Below are 25,026 nucleotides of genomic sequence, written 5' to 3'. Positions count from 1 at the left end.
ACTTTGTTTTTGCATTATTTAAACCAAATTGAACATGTTTCATTATTTACTTGAGGTTAAATTGATTTTATTGATGTATTATATTAAGTTAAAATAAGTGTTCATTCAGTATTGTTGTAATTGTCATTATTACAAATAAATAAATAAATTGTCAGATTAATCGGTATCATCTTTTATGGTCCTCCAATAATCGGTATCGGTATCGGCGTTGGAAAAATCATAATCGGTCGACCTCTAATAGACATACACTTCTGCCTCTGATTCCAAAGGTTGTAAGTTCAAATCCAGCTGTAGAAAGTTGTTTTTGATATTTTATCCCAAACCTTCACCCTTACCTTAACCAATTAGAGTTAATGTCTAAACTTAAGAATTTGGAGTTAATGCCTGATCTTAACCATAACCATAAAAATGTGGAGTTAATGCCTAAACTCAACTTTAGACACTTCAAAATGTGACATTTGGAACAACTTCTAATTCTAACGTGAGACTGTGAGAGCTGGTAGAATCTTTCATGCTGAAACCCTCATATTGAACACAAACAGTATTTATTATATTTTGGATAATGTTTTACAGCTTCGTCATTCTAGTTAAAAAAATATATATATATGTTTTATTATTGTATTTATTTTATATAAAATCATGAAAGTAAAAATAAATACATCTGGTAGTTAAACTAAAGCTAACTGAACTTGAAACACACACACGCGCACACACACATACACACAACCACCCCTGTTTGCACTAATAGGCGGGCGCAGGTCTCCTATAAGAGAGCTTCCTGCCTACCTGCAGTCAGTCGGTGTTTACTATGGAGCTGAATGGTTTATCAGAGAATAGCCAGAGAAATGGGCTGGACAACCAGGCCTTCCACTCTCAGGTAAGGGTACACACATCCTCATACTCGACAAACACACTAGACACATACATCCACAGGTAGATGTGCAGGTACACAAACAGACACAGACGAATGCACAATCACAATTCTCGATATCCACTGTATCCGCTGTAGACTTAAATGCTACTCACTTGCTGACCCTTTCTCTCATTCAATATAATGTACTACTCTGGTGCTATGTGTGTGCAATCATTGGATGAGTGTGTGGATGATTAAATGAGGCTTTTCATGCACTCATGTTCAATTGTTTACTCTCTCACTTCCTGTAACACTCCATTCACTGCCTGAAATCAATTAAATTTCAAAGAGATTTCAAAACTCTGATAGAGAGGAGTGTGGGTTTGTTCTCAAACAATAGAAGAAATAGCCTGGGTGCCAGTCTGTTTTGCTCTCTTTTATTTTACTAGGCAACTCAGTTAAGAACAAATTCTTATTTTTATTTTACTTGTTAGGGGCAGCAAGCTTTTACCTTGTCAGCTCTGGGATTCAAGAACAAATAACTCTTATTTTCAAAATGCTTGAAGACCTGGCTAAAGGAACAGAGTGAACATGGTTAACTGCATGTTGTCTTGTTAGCTTGTGAGGTGGAAACACTTTGTTGCTTTTATGAATTTTGTTTTGCTGCTTTTTGTTCTATGTTGCTCTGTCTGTATGCTATGTCTTGCTTGTCCTATGTTGCTATGTCTTGCTTGTTCTATGGTGCTATTGTCTATATTGTAATTGTTTTTAATAACCTGCCCAGGGACTGTGGTTGAAAATTAGCCGGCTGGCTAAAACCGGCACTTTTACTGAAACGTTGATTAATGTGCACTGTCCCTGTAAAAATAAAATAAACTAAACTAAACTAAAACTAGTCCAACGCTCTAACCACTAGGCTACCTGCTACCTCTTGCAGAACAACAATTTCCATAAGGAATTGACAAGAGAGCAGAAACAGACTAAGGGAGAACAACTTCTGCCTAAAATATGTGGGTTCTGAATGTGGACAGAAGGTGATGTGCTCTCCCCATCCAAAATTACTGGAAATCATTACGAGAAATTGTTGAAAAACAGTGAAGTTTTTCTTGAACAGATTAATAATAAACTCAACACGAGATTAAACTCACAATGTGCAAACAAATCACACCTGTGATTGCATAATATTTGTTTTACCTGTTGCACATACACAGTGAGAGTGAACATTCAGACAGACTATACTTCCCTATATCCAAGTCTGTTTACATGACTTGAATTGCCAACAAGGTTGCCAAGCGCAAGCACTGCACCTCTACAATTTGGAGTTCACAGGCCCATAATGTAATTTACCAGCTACAGTAACCCCACTATTTGCACATCATTAACAATATACCTTTTGCACCTGACATACAAAGTTCTGGGTATTATAGTCTGTCTGTCTGTCTGTCACAGGACTCTGTCTGCATTTATGTAGAAGTTGCTCATCGGCCATCAGAGGAGCTAAAGAAAAGGTCTCTATGGTTTTGTCAATTGTAACTTATTTTCAAGCAATTCCTCAAAATGACACTAAGTCAGCCCTAAGTGACAGTGTATGTACTGCTTGATATCCCTCCAGGTTCTTGGAAAAGAGAATGGAAGGGATCCACCGATATCTGGAGGAGCACAGGACTAGGATTCGGCTGGTGTTGGGCATTGCCTTGGCTGCAGGTAAAAGATGTAATACAGGCCTCTGACCAGTCTGACATGTAATGAGCTGTTTAAACAGTATAGTTGTTAGTGGATACTGTATTTGGTGTTTGATGGTTACATTTCCTGTAATTACATGGGGGGGGGGTGAATTTCTATCACTTCAATGTGGAGTCTGAGTGTTTCCTGCAACAGTCATCCATCAATAAATGTGACTCAACACGTCTAACAGAGCTTATCATCCAAAATTCAATGTACGTTTTTTTTTTTACAGTTTATAAAAGTTCAGAGTAGGGTGTATCATTACACTGCAATTTGAGGATACTGCTTGGAAAGTTTATCAACTTGTAAACCCACGTAGGAGACAAAGCCCTTCAAAGACTTGGCTGCGATTTTCACACTTGCTCCACATTACTCCTTGGCAAACATGTATTTAGAGAAAGAAACCTTTCAACAACTTTCCCATAAATCATTCTCTGACCATTATCTCACCAAGTTTCCCCATTAGGGGAAACATTAACAGTACTAACTTGCCTTTTGTTGTGTAAAATAGCACCTTAATAATCCCCTAAAGGGGACATTTCATTACACCAGCCAATACATGTAACACCAATCAAAACACAACAAAGGACACACAGACACTAACAGAAGAACATCGTCAAATAATATTTTTTTAAAGGCAGAGGCTCTCCTGGATGAAAAGCTGAAATGTCTTGAGTCAATAAGTATTCAACCCCTTTGTTATGGCAAGATTTAGATTTAGATTTAAGAGTAAACGTTTGCGTAACAAGTCACATAAGTTGCGTGGACTCACTCGGTGTGCTGTAATAGTGTCCTTAAGTGTCTATTGATGCACCAGTGCGTCAATCTAAGTAATATATTAATAAACTGGAACAAATGTTTTTTTTTAATGGGCTGCAGACAATAGGCATCCACCTATGTTGGCCCTCTGCAGTGGAAGGTGGCCGAACGACAGCTGTTATAGTCAGACCATGAGACATCCAGAAAATCGGTCTTCTCAAGAAAACAACACCCGTTGTGTCAGAAGAGTTTGACCCCTCTATGGAAAGATGAGACTCTAACAAACACGATGGTGTTCTCCATTTTGCTCTGATGCGTTTTGCTCTGACTCCCACAAGTGGCAAGGTTCTCGTCTGAAGGTAACCAGTTTTTAAAAAATGATTGGAAGTAATGGAGGTAGATTTGTGCTAACAAGGGGATAAATATGTCAACAACAAAAAAACTAAAATATTTCCTTAGCTTTCTTATATATCCTAGATATAGGAAAGACACTTAAAAACCTTATTCCTTATGATTTATTTTTGACTGTCTGTTTTGTATTTCATGAATGTCTTTTCAATGTGTTTCTATGGGGTAAAGTATTAAAGGCCCAATTATATATATAAACTCAGCAAAAACAATAAACATCCCTTTTTCAGGACCCTGTCTTTCAAAGATAATTCTTAAAAATCCAAATAACTTCAAAGATCTTGGCCTCCCGGGTGGCGCAGTGGTTAAGGGCGCTGTACTGCAGCGCCAGCTGTGCCATCAGAGTCCCTGGGTCCCCGTGTCCGTGGGGTGACACACAATTGGCCTAGCGTCGTCTGGGTTAGGGAGGGCTTGGTCGGTAGGGATGTCCTTGTCTCATCGCGCATCAGCGACTACTGTGGCGGGCCGGGCAAAGTGAGCGCTAACCAAGGTTGCCAGGTACACGGTGTTTCCTCCGGTACATTGGTGCGGCTGGCTTCCGGGTTGGATGTGCGCTGTGTTAAGAAGCAGTATGGCTGGTTGGGTTGTGTATCGGAGGACGCATGACTTTCAACCTTCGTCTCTCTCGAGCCGTACGGGAGTTGTAGCGATGAGACAAGATAGTAGCTACTACAACAATTGGACACCACGAAATTGGGGAGAAAAAGGGTTAAAATTATATTTAAATTAATTTTAAAAAACTTCAAAGATCTTCATTGTAAAGGGTTTAAACACTGTTTCCCATGCTTGTTCAATGAACCATAAACAATTAATGAACATGCACCTGTGGAACGGTCGTTAAGACACTAACAGCTTACAGACGGTAGGCAATTAAGGTCACAGCTATGAAAACTTAGGACACTAAAGAGGCCTTTCTACTGACTCTGAAAAACACCAAAAAAAGATGCCCAGGGTCCCTGCTCATCTGCGTGAATGTGCCTTAGGCATGCTGCAAGGAGGCATGAGGACTGCAGATGTGACCAGGCAATAAATTGCAATAAATTACTGTGAGACGCCTAAGACAGCACTACAGGGAGACAGGACGGACAGCTGATCATTCTCGCAGTGGCAGACCACGTGTAACAACACCTGCACAGGATCAGTACATCCGAACATCACACCTACGGGACAGGTAAAGGATGGCAACAACAATTGCCAGAGTTAAACCAGTAATGCACAATCCCTCCATCAGTGCTCAGACTGTCCTCAATAGGCTGCGAGAGGCTGGACTGAGGGCTTGTAGGTCCTCACCAGACATCACCGGCAACAAAATTGCCTAAGGGCACAAACCCACCGTCGCTGGACCAGACAGGACTGGCAAAAAGGGCTCTACACTGACGAGTTGTGGTTTTGTCTCACCAGGGGTGATGGTTGGATTTTTATTTATCGTCAAAGGTATGAGCGTTACACCGAGGCCTGTACTCTGGAGCGGGATCGATTTGGAGGTGGAGGGTCCATCATGGTCTGGGGCAGTGTGTCACAGCATCATCGGACTGAGCTTGTTGTCATTGCAGGCAATCAAAACGCTGTGTTACAGGGAAGACATCCTCCTCCCTCATGTGGTACCCTTCCTGGAGGCTCATCCTGACCCTAGTGAGGGCTAGGGCCATTCCCACCCAGAAATGTCCGGGAACTTGCAGGTGCCTTGGTGTAAGAGTGGGGTAATATCCCACAGCAAGAACTGGCAAATCTGGTGCAGTCCATGAGGAGGAGATGAACTGCAGTACTTAATGCAGTACACCAGATACTGACTGTTACTTTTTTTTTCTTTTTCAGTTTATGTCTCAGTTGTTGAATTGTATGTTCGTACAAATATTTACATATGTTAAATTTGCTGAAAATAAACGTAGTTGACAGTGAGAGGACGTTTCTTTTCTTGCTGACCTTGTGTGTGTTGTGAATTGCTTTAACATGCTGCTCCCCGTGCATGTTAAAGCTGGCATATATCTGGTGAAGGGTAAAAACATCTTCCCAGACTCTGCCAAGAGGTGGCTGTCCGAACAAACGGAGCATGGGAAACAGTGTTTAAACCTTTTACAAAGAAGATATGTGAAGTTATTTTGACTTTTACTAATTTATCTTTGAAAGACAGGGTCCCGAAAAAAAGGATGTTTTTTTTGTTTTTGTTTTTTATACCTACAGGTCCTAAAATTCCATATCAAACTGCTAAATTATCCATGGTATGACCATTTTAAAACAATTCCACATAGGCTTAGACTTTTAGAGGTTTTTACATGATTTTTGAATGACTACCTCGTCTCTGTACCCCACACATGCAATTAACTGTAAGGTCCCTTAGTCGAAATGTGTATTTCAAACACAGATTCAACCACAAATGCCAGGGACGTTTCCAATGCCTTGCAAAGAAGGACACCTATTGGTAAAAAAAGTTATTAATTACACTTTGGATGGTGCATCAATACACCCAGTCACTACAAAGATACAGGCGTCCTTCCTAATCTAGTTGCCAGAGAGGAAGGAAACCGCTCAGGGATTTCACCATGAGGCCAATGGTGACTTTAAAACAGTTCCAGAGTTTAATGGCTATGACAGGAGAAAACTGAGGATTGATCAAGTGCATTGTAGTTACTCCACAGTACTAACCTAATTGACAGAGTGAAAAGAAGGAAGCATATACAGAATAAAAAAAACGTTAATCCTGTTGCAATATGGCACTAAAGTGATGCTGCAAAATATTTTGCAAAGCAATTAAGTTTTTTATTCCTGAATACAAAGTTGTTTTTTGGGGGGCAAATCTGATACAACACATTACTGAGTACCACTCTCCATATTTTCAAGCATAGTGGTGGCTGCACCATGCTATGGGTATGCTTGTAATGGTTAAGAATGGGAGTTTTTCAAGATCATTTTTTTTGTTATACACAATACTGATGACTATTTTTTTTTAATAATAATGTATATTTTTAAAGTTTTTGCTCAATCTGATTGGGTGGGCCTGGCAGGGCCTGGCTCCCCAGTGGGTGGGCCTGTGTCCACCCAGGCCCACGTCCCTGTATAACAGCATTGGGTGCGATAGAGAGAGCCAAGCGAAAAGCCAGCACCATAATAACAATAACAATGGGTGCATTGCAATGAACAGGCAGAACATAACGCGCACCTGCCGGTTACCGCCGGATTTCTTAACATGCAACTAACGGGAGCTCCGAGTGAAAAGAACTGTTTACAACAAAAAGAACAGCGTAATAAACTGATCAGACCAGCTGATCTTGGCCCACTTAAGTGGCGCCTTAGGAGCGGCAACTCTCGCCGCCGACCTCGGACTGGAGTCCCTTGCAGCGGGCCCCGAATAGCCGGGAGACTCAGGCAGCACCGGACAGGGGGGCAACTCCGGCAGCTCCTGACAGACGGGCGACTCCGGCAGCTCCTGACTGACGGGTGACTCCGGCAGCTCCTGACTGACGGGCGACTCCAGCAGCTCCTGACAGATGGGCGGCTCCGGCAGCACCCGACTGATGGGCGGCTTCGGCAGCTCCCGACTGACGGGTGGCTCCGGCAGCTCCTGACAGACGGGCGACTCCGGCAGCTCCTGACTGATGGGCGACTCCGGCAGCTCCTGACTGACGGGCAGCTCCTAACAGACGGGCGGCTCCGGCAGCTCCCGACTGACGGGCGGCTTCGGCAGCTCCCGACTGACGGGCGGCTTCGGCAGCTCCCGACTGACGGGCGGCTCCGGCAGCTCCCGACTGACGGGCGACTCCGACAGCTCCTGACTGACGGGCAGCTCCTAACAGACGGGCGGCTCCGGCAGCTCCTGACAGACGGGCGGCACTGGCAGCTCCGGGCAGGAGGGAGACTCTGGAAGCGCCAGACAGGCGGGTGAACCTGGAGATCTGAGACAACGATCGACAGCTGCCTCTGATTGGGAACCATACCAGGTCAAACACAGAAATACATAGAATGCCCACCCCAACTCACGCCCTGACCAAACTAAAACAGAGACATGAAAAAGGAACTAAGGTCAGGACGTGACAGGTAGGCTACTAGACAGTGGACAATGTCATTGCCTGCGTTCACTAGGCCTACACCAGGCTGTATCACATCCGGACGTAATTGGGAGTCCCATGGGGCGGCGCACAATTGGCCCAGTGGGTTTGGCTGGGATAGGACGTCATTGTAAATAAGAATTTGTTCTTAATCGACTTGCCTAGTTAAATAAAGGTTTATATATATATATATATATATATATATATATATATATATATATATATATATATATATACTCCTGCCCCAATGAGGTAACATCCTATAAGGAACAACGAAATTGAAATAGGACTAATCTAAATGAAAGAAAAGCACATATTACAACTGAAATAAATTGTCTGTCACTAAATTGACTGGAAATGTTGCCTGTGTAAATTACGATGATTGAGTTAACACGTTTAATGGCAGCCAAATGATGCCTATCGAGGCTACTCTTCTGTGAAATTCAAGTTATTGAAGACCATCTTTTCATTAATTACCACATTGTAAAGCAAATGTTAGCTGACACGGGCTAACTGAGTGACTGACATATCAAAAGAGTGGCAGGTAGCCTAGTTGTTAATTAAGAGCGTTGGGTCAGTAACCGAAAGGTAGCTGGTTTGAATCCCAGAGCCAACAAGGTCAAAATCTGTTGATGTGTCCTTGAGCAAGGCACTTAACCCTAGTTGCTCCAGATAAGGGTGCCTGTTAAAAGGTCAAGGAAAACACCTGATGCGCTACCAAGTTTTTAAATTGCATGTTGTGTATTCTACTATACTTACAGTATGTTAATACCCCAAATGATAAAAAGTACTACTCAATAGGGAATAAGGTGCCATTTCGGACACAGCCTGTATGTGTTTCAGGTTACTTTGCCGTGGTGATCGCGGCATGCGTGCTGAACTTTCAGCGTGCTCTGGCCCTGTTGGTGGTGACCCTGCTGGCTGTCTTCTTTCTTCTGTGGGACTGGCTGATGGGCCGCTACGGACAACGCCTCTGGGATGCCCTGCAACCCGCCAGGGACACCCTCAACACACACTGGCTCTGGGTCAAATGGTGGGAGAACTGCATTTTCTCTCCTTCTCACTCTCTCTCTTTTCTGTATAGTATGAACATTTTCCTGGATGCGTGGTCCTTTTGGTGATCCTTGTGGTTGTCCCTCTGCTCTCTTACCTCCGGTTGGTCTGTCTGTCGGTGCAGGGTGGTGTGTGTGCTGCTGCTGGTGGCAGTGGTGTGCTGGCTGGTGTTTGACACGGCCAAACAGGGCTCGCGGCAGCTAGTCTCTTTCTCTGGACTCCTCTGCTTCGTAATGCTCATGCTGGTGTTCTCAAGGAACCCATTCAGGGTATGGCAAACCAGCAAAACACAAACACCCCTAATGTGTCCACGCTGTATCGTTCCAAAGACCATTCGCTGTAGTTCTGAGGGACCTGGTGGGTGTATGTTTATGTGTGTGCTTCCCTGCAACCCTGTACGTGTGTCTACCCGTGTGTTTATGTGTGTGTGTGTGTGTGTGTGTGTGTGTGTGTGTGTGTGTGTGTGTGTGTGTGTGTGTGTGTGTGTGTGTGTGTGTGTGTGTGTGTGTGTGTGTGTGTGTGTGTGTGTGTGTGTGTTATAGGTGTCATGGCGAACTTTACTGTGGGGTGTGGCGCTACAGTTCTTGTTTGGAGTCATCATCCTCAGAACCAAAGCAGGATTCACCGCTGTAGACTGGCTGGGCCATCAAGTGGAGGTATAATATACATCTACTGTGTACTATCCAGGGAGAGTCAAGCAGAGGGCAAAATGTACATCAATTGGATTGATATTACAAATATTAGCCAGCACAAAGGCCCTCATTTTCATTTGGACCACATTGCTAATGTCACTCTCATCAGCTGTAACGGTTTTCTTGAGGTGAAGGAGAGGCGGACCAAAATGCAGCATGGTGGTTATTCATGGTTCTTTAATATAGACACTATACATGAATAAACTAGCAAAACAAGAAATGTGAAAAAACCAAAACAGCCCTATCTGGTGCAAACACAGAGACATGAACAATCACCCACAAGAGACGTAAAGAATATGGCTGCCTAAATATGGTTCCCAATCAGAGACAACGATAAACACCTGCCTCTGATTGAGAACCACTCTAGGCAACCATAGACTTACCTAGAGTACTACTCTAACCACAATCCCATAACTACAAACAACCCCAGACAAAATACTAACAAAAACACAGAATACTAAGGCCAGGGCGTGACATCAGCATAATCACATTACCCTGTCCCCTGTCCCAGCACCCATAGCAGATATACAGTAGAGTAGACCTGTTAGGAAAGTGACCTCATTAGTTCAGTCTGTGTTGAAACATCTCTTCTCTCTCACCCAGGTGTTTCTGTCCTACGCTGACACCGGCTCTAGGTTTGTGTTCGGCGACAAATACACAGACCACTTCTTTGCGTTCCAGGTACAGGATCATATGAGTATGTCTGTATACATGACAGACTGTGAGAAAATGACATGAAGAGAAAAGAAAAGACAGAAACCCAACACTGTCGTTATTTTTCTTCTTCTCTGCTTTCAGGTTCTGCCTATTGTAGTGTTCTTCAGCACTGTCATCTCTATGCTCTACCACCTTGGCTTCATGCAGTGGCTCATCCTCAAGGTATTCATAACATCACATACGTTAAATCATCATACATGTGACTAAATTAGACAAGGATGATCCAGCCTCCACATAGTACTGTATCAAGGTTGTAATTTCCCAGGGGACGGGGGGGGACATGTTCCCCCCGATATCTACTCATGTGACCAGCATTATTGTTTCATACCTTAGTATCATTTTGGCACAGAAACGTTCGCACCATTGTTTATGTTTGTATGTGCATACCTCCAGGTGGGCTTCATGATGCAGATTACTATGGGAACTTCTCCCACAGAGTCCATGGTCGCCGCTGGCAACATATTTGTGGGACAGGTGAGAATAGTATGAGTGACAGATGTGCTCGGCAGCAAAAGAGAAATCCATGACAGTCAAGCAAAGGAGTATTTCTCTCTCTCTCTCTCTCTCTCTCTCTCTCTCTCTCTCTCTCTCTCACACACAGACAGAATCTCCACTCTTAATTCGTCCGTACATCTCTCAGCTGACCTTGTCAGAGATCCATGCCGTGATGACAGGAGGGTTCTCCACCATCGCTGGCAGTGTACTGGGAGCCTTCATCTCTTTTGGGGTGAGGTGGAAGAGGGGTGATGAGGGGAGGCAGGAGGAGAGAGAAGAGGAGGAAAGTCAATAAACCATTTCAAACCTTTGTTTTCTACCAAAGACACAACTGAACTCTCACCCAATTGACCTTTTGCTGATTCCGACTGTGTGTCTCTTAAATGTAACTCAATGTAATCTATGTAATCCCCAAAAGTAAATATGTATCATGAGAGGGCCATGCACAATAATTAGTAAGGCTGCATACTCCAAGAAAGGTTAAAATCTCACCTTTCTGGTGTAGTCAAACAAGCTCAAGTACACAGTAAAAATAGGAAATAAAATGTCAAATTTGACATTTCCAAATCAACAGAACCGTATGAATAACGCTTGAAATTACTTATATTTTTTTCTAAATGTAGAATAATCCATTTATATAACGACTCAATAAGATTTCACCTTCCTTATAGCTGTGAAATACAGAGCCTTCGGAAAGTATTTGGACCACTTTACTTTTTTGACATTTTGTTATGTTGTAGCCTTAATAGAACATGGATACAATAAAATCCTCAGCAATCTACACACTATACCCAATAATAACAAAGCAAAAAGTGTTTTTTTTTACACTTTAGCAAATTAATTAAAAATTAAAAACAGAAATAACATATTTACCTAAGTATTCAGACCCTTTGCTATGTGACTCGAAATTGAGCTTGAGTTTCCATTGATCAAAATGAGTTTCCATTGATCATCCTTCAGATGTTTGTACAATTTGATTGGAGTTCACCTGTGGTAAATTCAATGGATTGGACATGATTTAGAAAGGCACACACCTGTCTATATAAGGTCCCACAGTTGACAGTGCATGTCAGAGCAAAGACCAAGGCATGAGGTTGAAGGAATTGTCCATAGAGCTCCGAGACAGGATTGTGTCGAGGCACAGATCTGGGGATATATTTCTGCAGTATTGAAGGTCCCCAAGAACGCACTGGACTCCATCATTTTTAAATGGAAGAAGTTTGGAACCACCAAGACTCTTCCTAGAGATGGCAGCCTGGCCATGCTGAGCAATTGGGGAAGAAGGACCTTGGTCAGGAAGGTGACCAAGAACCCGACGGTCACTCCACCAATAAGGACTTTATGGTAGAGTGACCAGACGGAAGCCACTCCTCAGTAAAATTAACATGGCAGCCCGCTTGGAGTTTGCCAAAAGGAACCTAAAGGACTCTCAGACCATGAGAAACAAGATTCTCTGGTCTGATGAAACCAAGATTCTTTGATGAAACCAACTCTTTGGCCTGAATGTCAAGCGTCACGTCTGGAGGAAACCTAGCACCATCCCTACGGTGAAGCATGGTGGTGGCGGCATCATGCTGAGGGAATGTTTTTCAGCGGCAGGGACTGGGAGACTAGTCAGGATCGAGGGAATGATGAACTGAGCAAAGTACAGAGAGATCCATGGTGAAAACCTGCTCCAGAGTGCTCAGAACCTCAGACTGGGGAGAAGGTTTACCTTCCAACAGGACAACAACCCTAAGCACACAGCCAAGACGATACAGGAGTAGCTTCAGGACAAGCCTCTGAATATCCTTGAGTGGCCCAGAGCCAGAGCCCGGACTTGAAATCGATCTAAAATCTCTGGAGAAACCTGAAAATCGTTTCGCAACAACGCTCCCTATCCAACCTGACAGAGCTTGAGAGGATCTGCAGAGAAGAATTGGAGAAGCTCACCAAATACAGGTGTGCTAAGATTGTAGTGTCATACCCAAGAAGATAAGAGTCTGTAACTGCTGCAAAAGGTGCTTCAGAAGTAAACAGTCTGAATACTTATGTAAAAGTGATATTTCTAAAAACCTGTTTTTGTTATTATGGGGTATTGCGTGCAGATTGATTATTAAATTGTTTATTTTATCATCAATTTTAGAATAACGCTGTCACCTAACAAAATGTGGAAAAATTCTAGGGGTCTAAATACTTTCCAAATGCACCGTATATGAAACACAAGGAATTCATGTTTTTGACTACACTGGGCTTTTAAAATGTTGGGCTTCACCTCTTCCTTACCCCTCACATTCGACACATATACCCCCAACACACACACACACACACACACACACACACACACACACACACACACACACACACACACACACACACACACACACACACACACACACACACACCACACACCACACACACACCACACACCACACACCACACACACACACACACACACACACACACACACACACACACACACACACACACACACACACACACATACAGATTGAAGCATCCCACTTGCTGACAGCCTCCGTAATGTCAGCCCCGGCCTCCCTGGCTATCGCCAAAACCTTCTGGCCAGAGACAGAGATCCCCAAAGTCACAGCCAAGAAAGGCCTCAAACTGGAGACGGGGTGAGACACTGACACACCTACATACACGCATGTATGCACACAAGAACCAATGTCTGCCTAATGAATATGAGCCTGAGTGTCTTTTCTGGTTTTGTATAGGGAGGGCAGTAACCTGCTGGAGGCAGCGTCTCGCGGAGCGTCCTCCTCCATTGTCCTGGTGGCCAACATCGCTGTCAACCTCATTGCCTTCCTGGCCCTGCTCGCTTTCCTCAATGCCGCTCTGTCATGGCTGGGCAACATGTTCAACTACCCCCAGCTCAGCTTCTCTGTGAGGACACACAAGAGTGCATGTACATAGAAGCATTCAGACACAGAGACACACTAAATACAAGCTGGATAGAAATCAATGATTCTCTAAGACACTCTGTCCCTTTCTTTTTCTCTCTCTCTCTCTGATGACAGATCATCTGCTCGTACGTATTCATGCCTTTCTCCTTCCTGATGGGTGTGGCCTGGGAAGACAGCTTCATGGTGGGCGAGCTGATTGGCTACAAGACCTTCTTTAATGAGTTTGTGGCCTATGAGAGGTTGGCAAAACTCATCAAGAGGAGAGAGGACAGAGGCCCAGAGTATGTGGATGACGTTAAGCAGTACCTATCTGTGAGTGATGTCAGGGGTCACTAAGTGGTAATACGGGCACTGAATTTATATTTGGCTATCTGTTTTTTCCTAGATCGACAGATGGACGGACAGACAAACACACACAGACTATTTTCTTTATTCAAGTTTTCAAATATGATTGGTCTACATCAAACTCTCCATAAATGGTGGAAATATTTTTGGACCACTAAATCACTAAATCAGTTCTGATATTATCAAGTCCGATCTGATATTACAAGTGTTCTCTGTATCAAGGATTTATCGTTGCATTTGCTTGTATTTGGTGAAGAAACATTGTGTGCTTCAGTAACAGATACATTTTGTGCATATCATTTATGGTAATTTAACTTTTGCACGTGTAATGTTAATGGCTTGTTGCGTATTGCATGGATGACAATTGGCTGTTGCATATTGAATATATATCTAAAGACTTAGACCCAGGTTGTTTTCTGTCCCCCAGGTCCACTCTGAAACCATAGCGACGTATGCTCTATGTGGCTTCGCGAACATCAGCTCTCTGGGTGTGATGATCGGAGGCCTCTGTGAGTCAAGCCCTCTAACATCTGTCCTGTCCTGGATCTCAAATCAACCTCTAGCCCCTCCCCCCTGGGCACTCCAAATGCAGTGTGTTTTTGTCCCTATTGATATTATAGTATTGTTGAGACACCACTATGATTTTGAAACAATAGGTTTCATTTGTGAGGTTCTTCAAAGATGTTACTGTATGTTAAACCATTGCAATGTTGTCCTGCTGTAACACGGTCTCTGTTCATTGGAGTGTCGTGGCTGTACTGTGGCAGAATGGTTGATGTAGTGTTTCTTCAAACGTTTTTGTAACGTTACCTGCTATAGCGGCTATGGCCCCAGAGCGGAGGGGTGATATTTCCAGGTGTGCCATCAGAGCTCTTATCTCAGGCACGGTGGCATGCTTCATGACAGCGTGCATCGCAGGTAAACCCCAAAAACAGTGTGCGTTATAAACTTGTCACCATGCATTATCCTCGGTGGTGACGTCATGGTTGTATGTGTGTTTGTGTGTCTTCCCAGGTATGTTGTATATCCCAGAGCTGCTGTGTGAAGACTTCCTGAAGGAAGAGTTCAACTCCACATTAGTCATTAACAGCACTCAGCTCCTCACCTGCTGTACTGAGCTCTACCACAGGTACAACCATTGTGCATGTTTGTTGGCGGGGGTAGGGTGACGACCAGATTGTGCGCTACAGTACCACATTTTGGCCCTTTGTCCCGCGTCCCACTACCAAACAATTATGTCCCGCATTTTATAAAATTAAAACACAAATGTACAACAACAACAAACTGGATATGTCCAGTATTTCAGTCACTGTCTTTTTTTGCAGTCACGGCAACATACAGATGTGGTACTGGTGGGGTTAAACACTTCAATTGTTGTTGAGATCTGATATTCATATCTTTAACCAATGACATTAATCATATCCTTTCGGGCTAAATTCCAGCTGAACTTGGAGGAGAGCAGTTAACTACTTACAAAAAGCTAGCGAAAAGCTACAAAATTAAGTGAATGGCCCTTATTAGACTGAAAGAAAGGCTATAAGTTCATTTCTTCAAACTTCAAAACCTCTCCGTGCTCATTAGTTGTTCATCATTCAACATAGCCCTATTCGCTGCTACTTCACTCAATTCCGTTTTAGAAGTCTGCCTTAATAATATACCCTAGAGTCGATGTCTGCGGTCTGCAGAAATCTAATTAGCATAATCATTAAAAAATTCCCAGCAAAAATCAGACTGTTCAAGCTTGAGATGTAATTTTTTTTTTGCCTTCTCACAAAATCGTCTGTAGCATCCAACCGGTTTGGCCCATCGGTTGATGGCTGTGCCTCACTGTCCCTCAAATGTCTCACGAAATCAGCCCGTTGTCCTGCGTTTGGGCCAAAGCGGTAGGCCACACCACAAAAACTCTCCTGGTTTGCCAACAGCCACAGAGAGGCCAAAACGTGATCCCCCAGGCGTTCTCCTCTGCAGGGAACCAGAGGGTTGAGATCCTCACACAATATCTGAAAAAACTAAGAAATATTGGATTCTGTCATCTTACAGGTTTGCCCTTCACCACTGTTACACAGAGGCAATTAGCAACGATACAGTTGTGTATTGTTCATCATGGGCTTACTGTTCACAATGACTACATTGTGCTTTTACATCATACTTTCACATTTTTACATTTGGATTATTTGCCCTTTGTGGTAACTGTTGCTAGATAAGCGGCCTTCTGAATAATATAAACTCAGCAAAAAAAGACACGTCCTCTCACTGTCTAGGCGTCTCACAGTACGGACATTGCAATTTATTTCCCTGGCCACATCTGCAGTCCTCATGCCTCCTTGCAGCATGCCTAAGGCACATCCACGCAGATGAGCAGGGACCCTGGGCATCTTTCCTTTGGTGTTTTTCGGAGTCAGTAGAAAGGCCTCTTTAGTGTCCTACGATTTCATAACTGTGACCTTAATTGCCTACTGTCAGTGAGCTGTTTGTGTCTTAACAACCATTCCACAGGTGCATGTTCATTAATTGTTTATGGTACTGAGTAAAGGGTCTGAATACATATATAATATTTTTTTTTATATTTGCACAAATTTCAAAAACAGTTTTTGCTTTGTCATTATGGGGCATTGTGTGTAGATTGATGAGGAGAAAAAAAAGCAATTCAATCAACTTTAGAATAAGGCTGTAACGTAACAAAATGTGGAAAGAGTCAAGGTGTCTGAATACTTTCCAAATGCACTGTCTGCAAATAGGTCCCGTGTTTGTGTTTTACACCTCCAGCAGAATAGTGACATTTGTGTGCATGATATTCAGTTTCACTGGCATGTAGTATGTTCTATGGATGGTCTTAAACTGCAGTCATTTATGTCTGGGACGATATAAACATGACTGGGCACTTTAACATATCTCTATCCATTCATCATCATCAATAGCATCTCCCAGGTTTTCCTCACATTTTTGTTTTACTTGTTGTGTGTCATCAGGAAAAGCCTCTATCAACCCTTGAAACAGTTTGGAAATCAACTTTAGAGGTTTGTCAGACTGCCTTAAAATAGTTTGAAGCTTCTTGCTTGTCCGGTGTTTGCTGCACAGAGAAAATAAAGTGTTGCATCTACAAAGATTCACCTCAGCTCCATCACAGACTGGTCTTCCCTGGCTGCCTGAGACCCCTGTCTCCATCTGATCCTGCTCAGATGAGGCATGACAAATAATTACATTGGTGTACATTTATACATTACATTATCCATGAATATAATCAATGGTTCAACAACCCTAAATAACCGTTTATCCCAGACTGTATTCTACCCATCAACTCCAGATGGAACTTTGTATCCATTCACTGATTGTTATAATGTACTGCAAAATGTACCTGAGCTCTGTAGAGTGGTCTTCCCTGGCTGTCTGACCCTGCAGGGACACCGGTTACCATCTCATCCTGCTAAGACATGTGCACCATGACAGTGACGCCTGTAGAGCTGTTTATACTGTGTATGTCATGTTTGTCATTTATTATCATGTCTTGTCCCTGTGCTCCCCATTCTGTTCGTTTCCCTCTGCTGGTCTTATTGGGTTCTTTCCCTCTTTCTATCTCTCTCTCTCCCCCTTCCCCTCTCACTCTCTCGCTCTCTCTTCTCTCTATCGTTCCGTTCCTGCTCCCAGCTGTTCCTATTCCCCTAATCATCATTTAGTCTTCCCACACCTGTTCCCGATCCTTTCCCCTGATTAGAGTCCCTATTTATTCCTTTGTGTTCCGTTCCTGTCCCGTCGGTTCCTTGTTTAGTATTCACCATGCTGTGATTGCGTTTCGCCCTGTCCTGTCGTGTTTTTGCTGTGATTGTGTATCGCCCTGTCCTGTCGTGTTTTTTGCCTTCATCAGATGCTGCGTGTGAGCAGGTGTCTCTGTCTACTACGGCCTGCGCCTACCCGAAGCGACCTGCAGTCTGTGGCCGCTTCTCCAGTTATTCCCCTCTACAGACTAGAGGATTTCTGTTATTCCCTGTTTGGACTTAAATAAACTCTGTTTCTGTTAAGTCGCTTTTGGGTCCTCTTTCACCTGCATGACAGAAGGAACCGACCAAGGAATGGACCCAGCGACTTCAGACGCTCGTTACACTGCCGTCGAGATCCAAGGAGCCATGCTCGGCAGACACGAGCAGGAATTGTCTGCTGCTCGCCATGCCGTGGAGAACCTGGCCGCTCAGGTTTCCGACCTCTCTGGACAGTTCCAGAGTCTACGTCTCGTGCCACCTGTTACTTCCTGGCCTGCCGAGCCTCCAGAACCTAGGGTTAATAACCCACCTTGCTACTCCGGGCAGCCCACTGAGTGCCGCTCCTTTCTCACGCAGTGTGAGATTGTGTTCTCTCTCCAACCCAACACATACTCTAGAGAGAGAGCTCGGGTTGCTTACGTCATTTCACTCCTTACTGGCCGGGCTCGAGAATGGGGCACAGCTATCTGGGAGGCAAGGGCTGATTGCTCTAACAAATTCCAGAACTTTAAAGAGGAGATGATTCGGGTTTTTGACCGTTCAGTTTTTGGTGGGGAGGCTTCTAGGGCCCTGGCTTCCTTATGCCAAGGTGAACGGTCCATAACGGATTATTCTATTGAGTTTCGCACTCTTGCTGCCTCTAGTGAGTGGAACGAGCCGGCGCTGCTCGCTCGTTTTCTGGAGGGACTCCACGCAGTGGTTAAGGATGAGATTCTCTCCCGGGAGGTTCCTTCAGATGTGGACTCTTTGATTGCTCTCGCCATCCGCATAGAACGACGGGTAGATCTTCGTCACCGGGCTCGTGGAAGAGAGCTCGCATCAACGGTGTTTCCCTGCTCCGCATCGCAACCATCTCCCTCCTCTGGCTTTGAGACTGAGCCCATGCAGCTGGGAGGGATTCGCATCTCGAATAAGGAGAGGGAACGGAGGATCACCAACCGCCTGTGCCTCTATTGCGGAGTTGCTGGACATTTTGTTAATTCATGTCCAGTAAAAGCCAGAGCTCATCTGTAAGCGGAGGGCTACAGGTGAGCGCAACTACTCAAGTCTCTCCATCAAAGTCCTGTACTACTTTGTCGGTCCACCTACGCTGGACCGGTTCGGGTGCTACATGTAGTGCCTTGATAGACTCTGGGGCTGAGGGTTGTTTCATGGACGAAGCATGGGTTCGGAAACATGACATTCCTTTCAGAGAGTTAGAGAAGCCTACGCCCATGTTCGCCTTAGATGGTAGTCATCTTCCCAGTATCAGATTTGAGACACTACCTTTAACCCTCACAGTATCTGGTAACCACAGTGAGACTATTTCTTTTTTGATTTTCCGTTCACCGTTTACACCTGTTGTTTTGGGTCATCCCTGGCTAGTATGTCATAATCCTTCTATTAATTGGTCTAGTAATTCTATCCTATCCTGGAACGTTTCTTGTCATGTGAAGTGTTTAATGTCTGCCATCCCTCCCGTTTCTTCTGTCCCTACTTCTCAGGAGGAACCTGGCGATTTGACAGGAGTGCCGGAGGAATATCATGATCTGCGCACGGTCTTCAGTCGGTCCCGAGCCAACTCCCTTCCTCCTCACCGGTCGTATGATTGTAGTATTGATCTCCTTCCGGGGACCACTCCTCCTCGAGGTAGACTATACTCTCTGTCGGCCCCCGAACGTAAGGCTCTCGAGGATTATTTGTCTGTGTCTCTTGACGCCGGTACCATAGTGCCTTCTTCTTCTCCGGCCGGGGCGGGGTTCTTTTTTGTTAAGAAGAAGGACGGTACTCTGCGCCCTGCGTGATTATCGAGGGCTGAATGACATAACGGTTAAGAATCGTTATCCGCTTCCCCTTATGTCATCAGCCTTCGAGATTCTGCAGGGAGCCAGGTGCTTTACTAAGTTGGACCTTCGTAACGCTTACCATCTCGTGCGCATCAGAGAGGGGGACGAGTGGAAAACGGCGTTTAACACTCCGTTAGGGCATTTTGAGTACCGGGTTCTGCCGTTCGGTCTCGCCAATGCGCCAGCTGTTTTTCAGGCATTAGTTAATGATGTTCTGAGAGACATGCTGAACATTTTTGTTTTTGTCTATCTTGACGATATCCTGATTTTTTTCTCCGTCACTCGAGATTCATGTTCAGCACGTTCGACGTGTTCTACAGCGCCTTTTAGAGAATTGTCTCTACGTAAAGGCTGAGAAGTGCTCTTTTCATGTCTCCTCCGTTACTTTTCTCGGTTCCGTTATTTCCGCTGAAGGCATTCAGATGGATTCCGCTAAGGTCCAAGCTGTCAGTGATTGGCCCGTTCCAAGGTCACGTGTCGAGTTGCAGCGCTTTTTAGGTTTCGCTAATTTCTATCGGCGTTTCATTCGTAATTTGGTCAAGTTGCTGCCCCTCTCACAGCTCTTACTTCTGTCAAGACGTGTTTTAAGTGGTCCGGTTCCGCCCAGGGAGCTTTTGATCTTCTAAAAGAACGTTTTACGTCCGCTCCTATCCTCGTTACTCCTGACGTCACTAGACAATTCATTGTCGAGGTTGACGCTTCAGAGGTAGGCGTGGGAGCCATTCTATCCCAGCGCTTCCAGTCTGACGATAAGGTTCATCCTTGCGCTTATTTTTCTCATCGCCTGTCGCCATCTGAGCGCAACTATGATGTGGGTAACCGTGAACTGCTCGCCATTCGCTTAGCCCTAGGCGAATGGCGACAGTGGTTGGAGGGGGCGACCGTTCCTTTGTCGTTTGGACAGACCATAAGAACCTTGAGTACATCCGTTCTGCCAAACGACTTAATGCCCGTCAGGCTCGTTGGGCGTTGTTTTTCGCTCGTTTCGAGTTTGTGATTTCTTACCGTCCGGGTAGCAAGAACACCAAGCCTGATGCCTTATCCCGTCTGTTTAGTTCTTCTGTGGCTTCTACTGATCCCGAGGGGATTCTTCCTTATGGGCGTGTTGTCGGGTTAACAGTCTGGGGAATTGAAAGACAGGTTAAGCAAGCACTCACGCACACTGCGTCGCCGCGCGCTTGTCCTAGTAACCTCCTTTTCGTTCCTGTTTCCACTCGTCTGGCTGTTCTTCAGTGGGCTCACTCTGCCAAGTTAGCTGGTCATCCCGGTGTTCGAGGCACTCTTGCGTCTATTCGCCAGCGCTTTTGGTGGCCGACTCAGGAGCGTGACACGCGCCGTTTCGTGGCTGCTTGTTCGGACTGCGCGCAGACTAAGTCGGGTAACTCTCCTCCTGCCGGTCGTCTCAGACCGCTCCCCATTCCTTCTCGACCATGGTCTCACATTGCCTTAGACTTCATTACCGGTCTGCCTTTGTCTGCGGGGAAGACTGTGATTCTGACGGTTGTCGATAGGTTCTCTAAGGCGGCACATTTCATTCCCTCGCTAAACTTCCTTCCGCTAAGGAGACGGCACAAATCATTATTGAGAATGTATTCAGAATTCATGGCCTCCCGTTAGACGCCGTTTCAGACAGAGGCCCGCAATTCACGTCACAGTTTTGGAGGGAGTTCTGTCGTTTGATTGGTGCGTCCGTCAGTCTCTCTTCCGGGTTTCATCCCCAGTCTAACGGTCAAGCAGAGAGGGCCAATCAGACGATTGGTCGCATACTACGCAGCCTTTCTTTCAGAAACCCTGCGTCTTGGGCAGAACAGCTCCCCTGGGCAGAATACGCTCACAATTCGCTTCCTTCGTCTGCTACCGGGTTATCTCCGTTTCAGAGTAGTCTGGGTTACCAGCCTCCTCTGTTCTCATCCCAGCTTGCCGAGTCCAGCGTTCCCTCCGCTCAAGCGTTTGTCCAACGTTGTGAGCGCACCTGGAGGAGGGTGAGGTCTGCACTTTGCCGTTACAGGGCACAGACGGTGAGAGCCGCCAATAAACGCAGGATTAAGAGTCCAAGGTATTGTTGCGGCCAGAGAGTGTGGCTTTCCACTCGCAACCTTCCTCTTACGACAGCTTCTCGTAGTTGACTCCCGGTTCATTGGTCCGTTCCGTGTCTCCCAGGTCGTCAATCCTGTCGCTGTGCGACTGCTTCTTCCGCGACATCTTCGTCGCGTCCATCCTGTCTTCCATGTCTCCTGTGTTAAGCCCTTTCTTCGCACCCCCGTTCGTCTTCCCTCCCCCTCCCGTCCTTGTCGAGAGCGCACCTATTTACAAGGTACATAAGATCATGGACATGCGTTCTCGGGGACGGGGTCACCAATACTTAGTGGATTGGGAGGGTTACGGTCCTGAGGAGAGGAGTTGGGTTCCGTCTCGGGACGTGCTGGACCGTTCACTCATCGATGATTTCCTCCGTTGCCGCCAGGATTCCTCCTCGAGTGCGCCAGGAGGCGCTCGGTGAGTGGGGGTACTGTCATGTTTGTCATTTATTATCATGTCTTGTCCCTGTGCTCCCCATTCTGTTCGTTTCCCTCTGCTGGTCTTATTGGGTTCTTTCCCTCTTTCTATCTCTCTCTCTCCCCCTCCCCCTCTCACTCTCTCGCTCTCTCTTCTCTCTATCGTTCCGTTCCTGCTCCCAGCTGTTCCTATTCCCTAATCATCATTTAGTCTTCCCACACCTGTTCCCGATCCTTTCCCCTGATTAGAGTCCCTATTTATTCCTTTGTGTTCCGTTCCTGTCCCGTCGGTTCCTTGTTTAGTATTCACCATGCTGTGATTGCGTTTCGCCCTGTCCTGTCGTGTTTTTGCTGTGATTGTGTATCGCCCTGTCCTGTCGTGTTTTTTGCCTTCATCAGATGCTGCGTGTGAGCAGGTGTCTCTGTCTACTACGGCCTGCGCCTACCCGAAGCGACCTGCAGTCTGTGGCCGCTTCTCCAGTTATTCCCCTCTACAGACTAGAGGATTTCTGTTATTCCCTGTTTGGACTTAAATAAACTCTGTTTCTGTTAAGTCGCTTTTGGGTCCTCTTTCACCTGCATGACAGTGTATGTGTGAAATGTAGGGAATTAGCTAGGGAAACTGACAGATCACTAACGTTACATTGCTATACTGACGAATAAAAACTCACATTGAGCTGAAAAAAACAACAGAAAACATCAGTCTTCAGTCAATTGGCTGCTGATTTCATTGTTTGATTCAGGTCTCGTGTAATTGAGGCAAAATTAATACCTAACGTTAGTGAGCTAGCTAGCTAACCTTAGCTAACTTTTGACTAACTCTGCTAACTAATGGTACCATGATACATGATCAAATGTACTTCTGTTGAAACAGGACAAAACAAAGGCTACAAAACATTTCCATACACACAACAGCTGATAGATACTGCTACCTGACAAATACCAAGAGGCTAGCTAGAGCTGAACTGGCTGTGGTTGCTACTAGCTAGCTAACTAGCTGCTAGTAGTTCATTCACATCAGTCGAGATGGTATGAAACATTAACCAACGTAGTATGTCAGTTACAGTACAAGCTGCACTTTTCTGACAAACAGCAGTTACCTTGCCAGCTAGATTGATCAACTAAAGAGTAGCCAGTTTCTGCTCTGCTTGCTTTACAAATCAGAGAAAAAGCGCAACACGGACAGCAGCTGCCTCTGTTCATCTCTCCTGTGCTTGTCCTATATGCCAGCCATTCATATAACATGTCTACATACTCCGTTGTGTCTGTGCGGTCCTAAATCCAGACGGTTGAAGGCGGAAAACAGCCTACTTGACTACTCTTAGGTGTCCACATGGTCCTAAAGCACATCGAAGTCATGTTTTGTATCACAGCGCAATTCTAAAACTGGGGGGAGGGGGGGTAATGTCCCCCCGACCCCAGTGAATGTTGCTCCCCTGGATTGCTAGCTACATCATTTGAGATTAACTTTATTTAGGCTACTTTAATCAAAAGACAGAGGCTGTTAAGACATGCAAATTACCTGAAAGGTTCCTCGGCTCATCCGAAAATTTAACAGAAAGGGTATAACTTCCTGCACATAACACTCGACTCTGTGTCACACGTCATGACCATAGAAAGCCTTTCTTTTCTATGGCAGAGTAGGTCAGGGTGTTAAGTCTAGTTGAATTTTTCTATGTGGGGTTCTAGTTTGTTTTTTCTATGTTGGTGTTGTAGTATGATTCCCAATTAGAGGCAGCTGGCTATCGTTGTCTCTAATTGGGGATCAAACTTAAGTAGTATGTTTTAAACCTGTGTGTTATGGGATATTGTTTTGAGTTATTGCACGTAGCATCTCTGTAGTCACGGTTTGTTGTTAGTTTATTCTTTATTTGTTTTTTGTCTTTGTTAAGTTTCACTTTATAATTCAAATCATTTGGAACTCAACATACGTTGCGCCTTGGTCCGATATTCATGCTAACGAACGTGACACTCTGCCAATCAGCTGCTCACTTTCGTTGTCGATACACCCACTATAATCTGTAGCCACTCTGTGACATCGGGACGGGGTCGGGATCTAACAAATCATCCAATATTGTGGAAGCTGCCACAAGGTCAATTCAGAAAGTATAGCTAAAACTAATGGAATGGAATGTTCGTGTTAAATAAAAGGAGGGCTGTGAGGTGCAAAAGGGCATGTGCTGTGTGTGTGTGTCCATGTACTATCAACCTTGCTAAACCTGTGTGTGTGTGTGTGTGTGTGTGTGTGTGTGTGTGTGTGTGTGTGTGTGTGTGTGTGTGTGTGTGTGTGTGTGTGTGTGTGTGTGTGTGTGTGTGTGTGTGTGTGTGTGTGTGTGTGTGTGTGTGTGTGTGTGTGTGTGTGTGTGTGTGTGTGTGTGTGTTGTCCCAGTGTGCTAGTTAGCCCTTCTAACATGACTCTGGAAGGAAGATTCAGTATGGCTTCTCTCAATGGCTGTTGCGCCATCCTGTCCTCTCCACTCTTCAACTGCAGCCTGGTCCCCTGAGAGGCAGGAGGAGGACAGAGAAAAGAATGGAGAGCAGAGGATGGACAGAAAAGGATGGAACGAGGAGCGTGGCGAATGGAAGCACCCTGACCTCTTTCTTGTCACAAGTCAAGTGTAAAGATCCTGATACAGTTTAAGTTGTCCATTTTGACAAAGTTTGTAATGAAATTACATGACATTTACAATGACATTTTTTTCTAAATGTAAAGATATTAAAGATATTTCAGAGCA

The 25,026-nt window shown here is 44.9% G+C and overlaps 1 protein-coding gene across 4 annotated transcripts; it reads left to right on the top strand.

Moving 5' to 3' along the window:
• The first annotated feature begins 729 nt into the window (after positions 1 to 729).
• Positions 730 to 25,026, top strand: LOC124036056 (solute carrier family 28 member 3-like). 4 transcript variants are annotated; one of them, XM_046350168.1, is made up of 17 exons: positions 730 to 877; positions 2,303 to 2,361; positions 2,466 to 2,557; positions 8,632 to 8,821; positions 8,966 to 9,110; positions 9,384 to 9,497; positions 10,137 to 10,214; positions 10,332 to 10,412; positions 10,644 to 10,724; positions 10,852 to 10,977; positions 13,233 to 13,363; positions 13,463 to 13,631; positions 13,766 to 13,963; positions 14,424 to 14,505; positions 14,816 to 14,914; positions 15,011 to 15,125; positions 24,681 to 25,026. In XM_046350168.1, the coding sequence occupies exons 1-17, from the start codon at positions 809 to 811 to the stop codon at positions 24,793 to 24,795; spliced, it is 1,944 nt and encodes a 647-aa protein (XP_046206124.1). In that variant the 5' UTR covers positions 730 to 808; the 3' UTR covers positions 24,796 to 25,026. The 4 variants fall into 4 exon arrangements, with proteins under 4 accessions (XP_046206124.1, XP_046206126.1, XP_046206125.1 ...); XM_046350170.1 differs by lacking the exon at positions 2,303 to 2,361 and adding an exon at positions 3,458 to 3,696 and having other exon boundaries at positions 798 to 877; XM_046350171.1 differs by lacking the exon at positions 730 to 877 and adding an exon at positions 3,458 to 3,696 and having other exon boundaries at positions 2,341 to 2,361.

Source organism: Oncorhynchus gorbuscha, linkage group LG05 (assembly GCF_021184085.1).
Source record: "Oncorhynchus gorbuscha isolate QuinsamMale2020 ecotype Even-year linkage group LG05, OgorEven_v1.0, whole genome shotgun sequence".
In the NCBI taxonomy this organism is placed as follows: Eukaryota; Metazoa; Chordata; class Actinopteri; order Salmoniformes; family Salmonidae; genus Oncorhynchus; species Oncorhynchus gorbuscha.
This window is presented reverse-complemented; position numbering and strand designations above follow the sequence as displayed.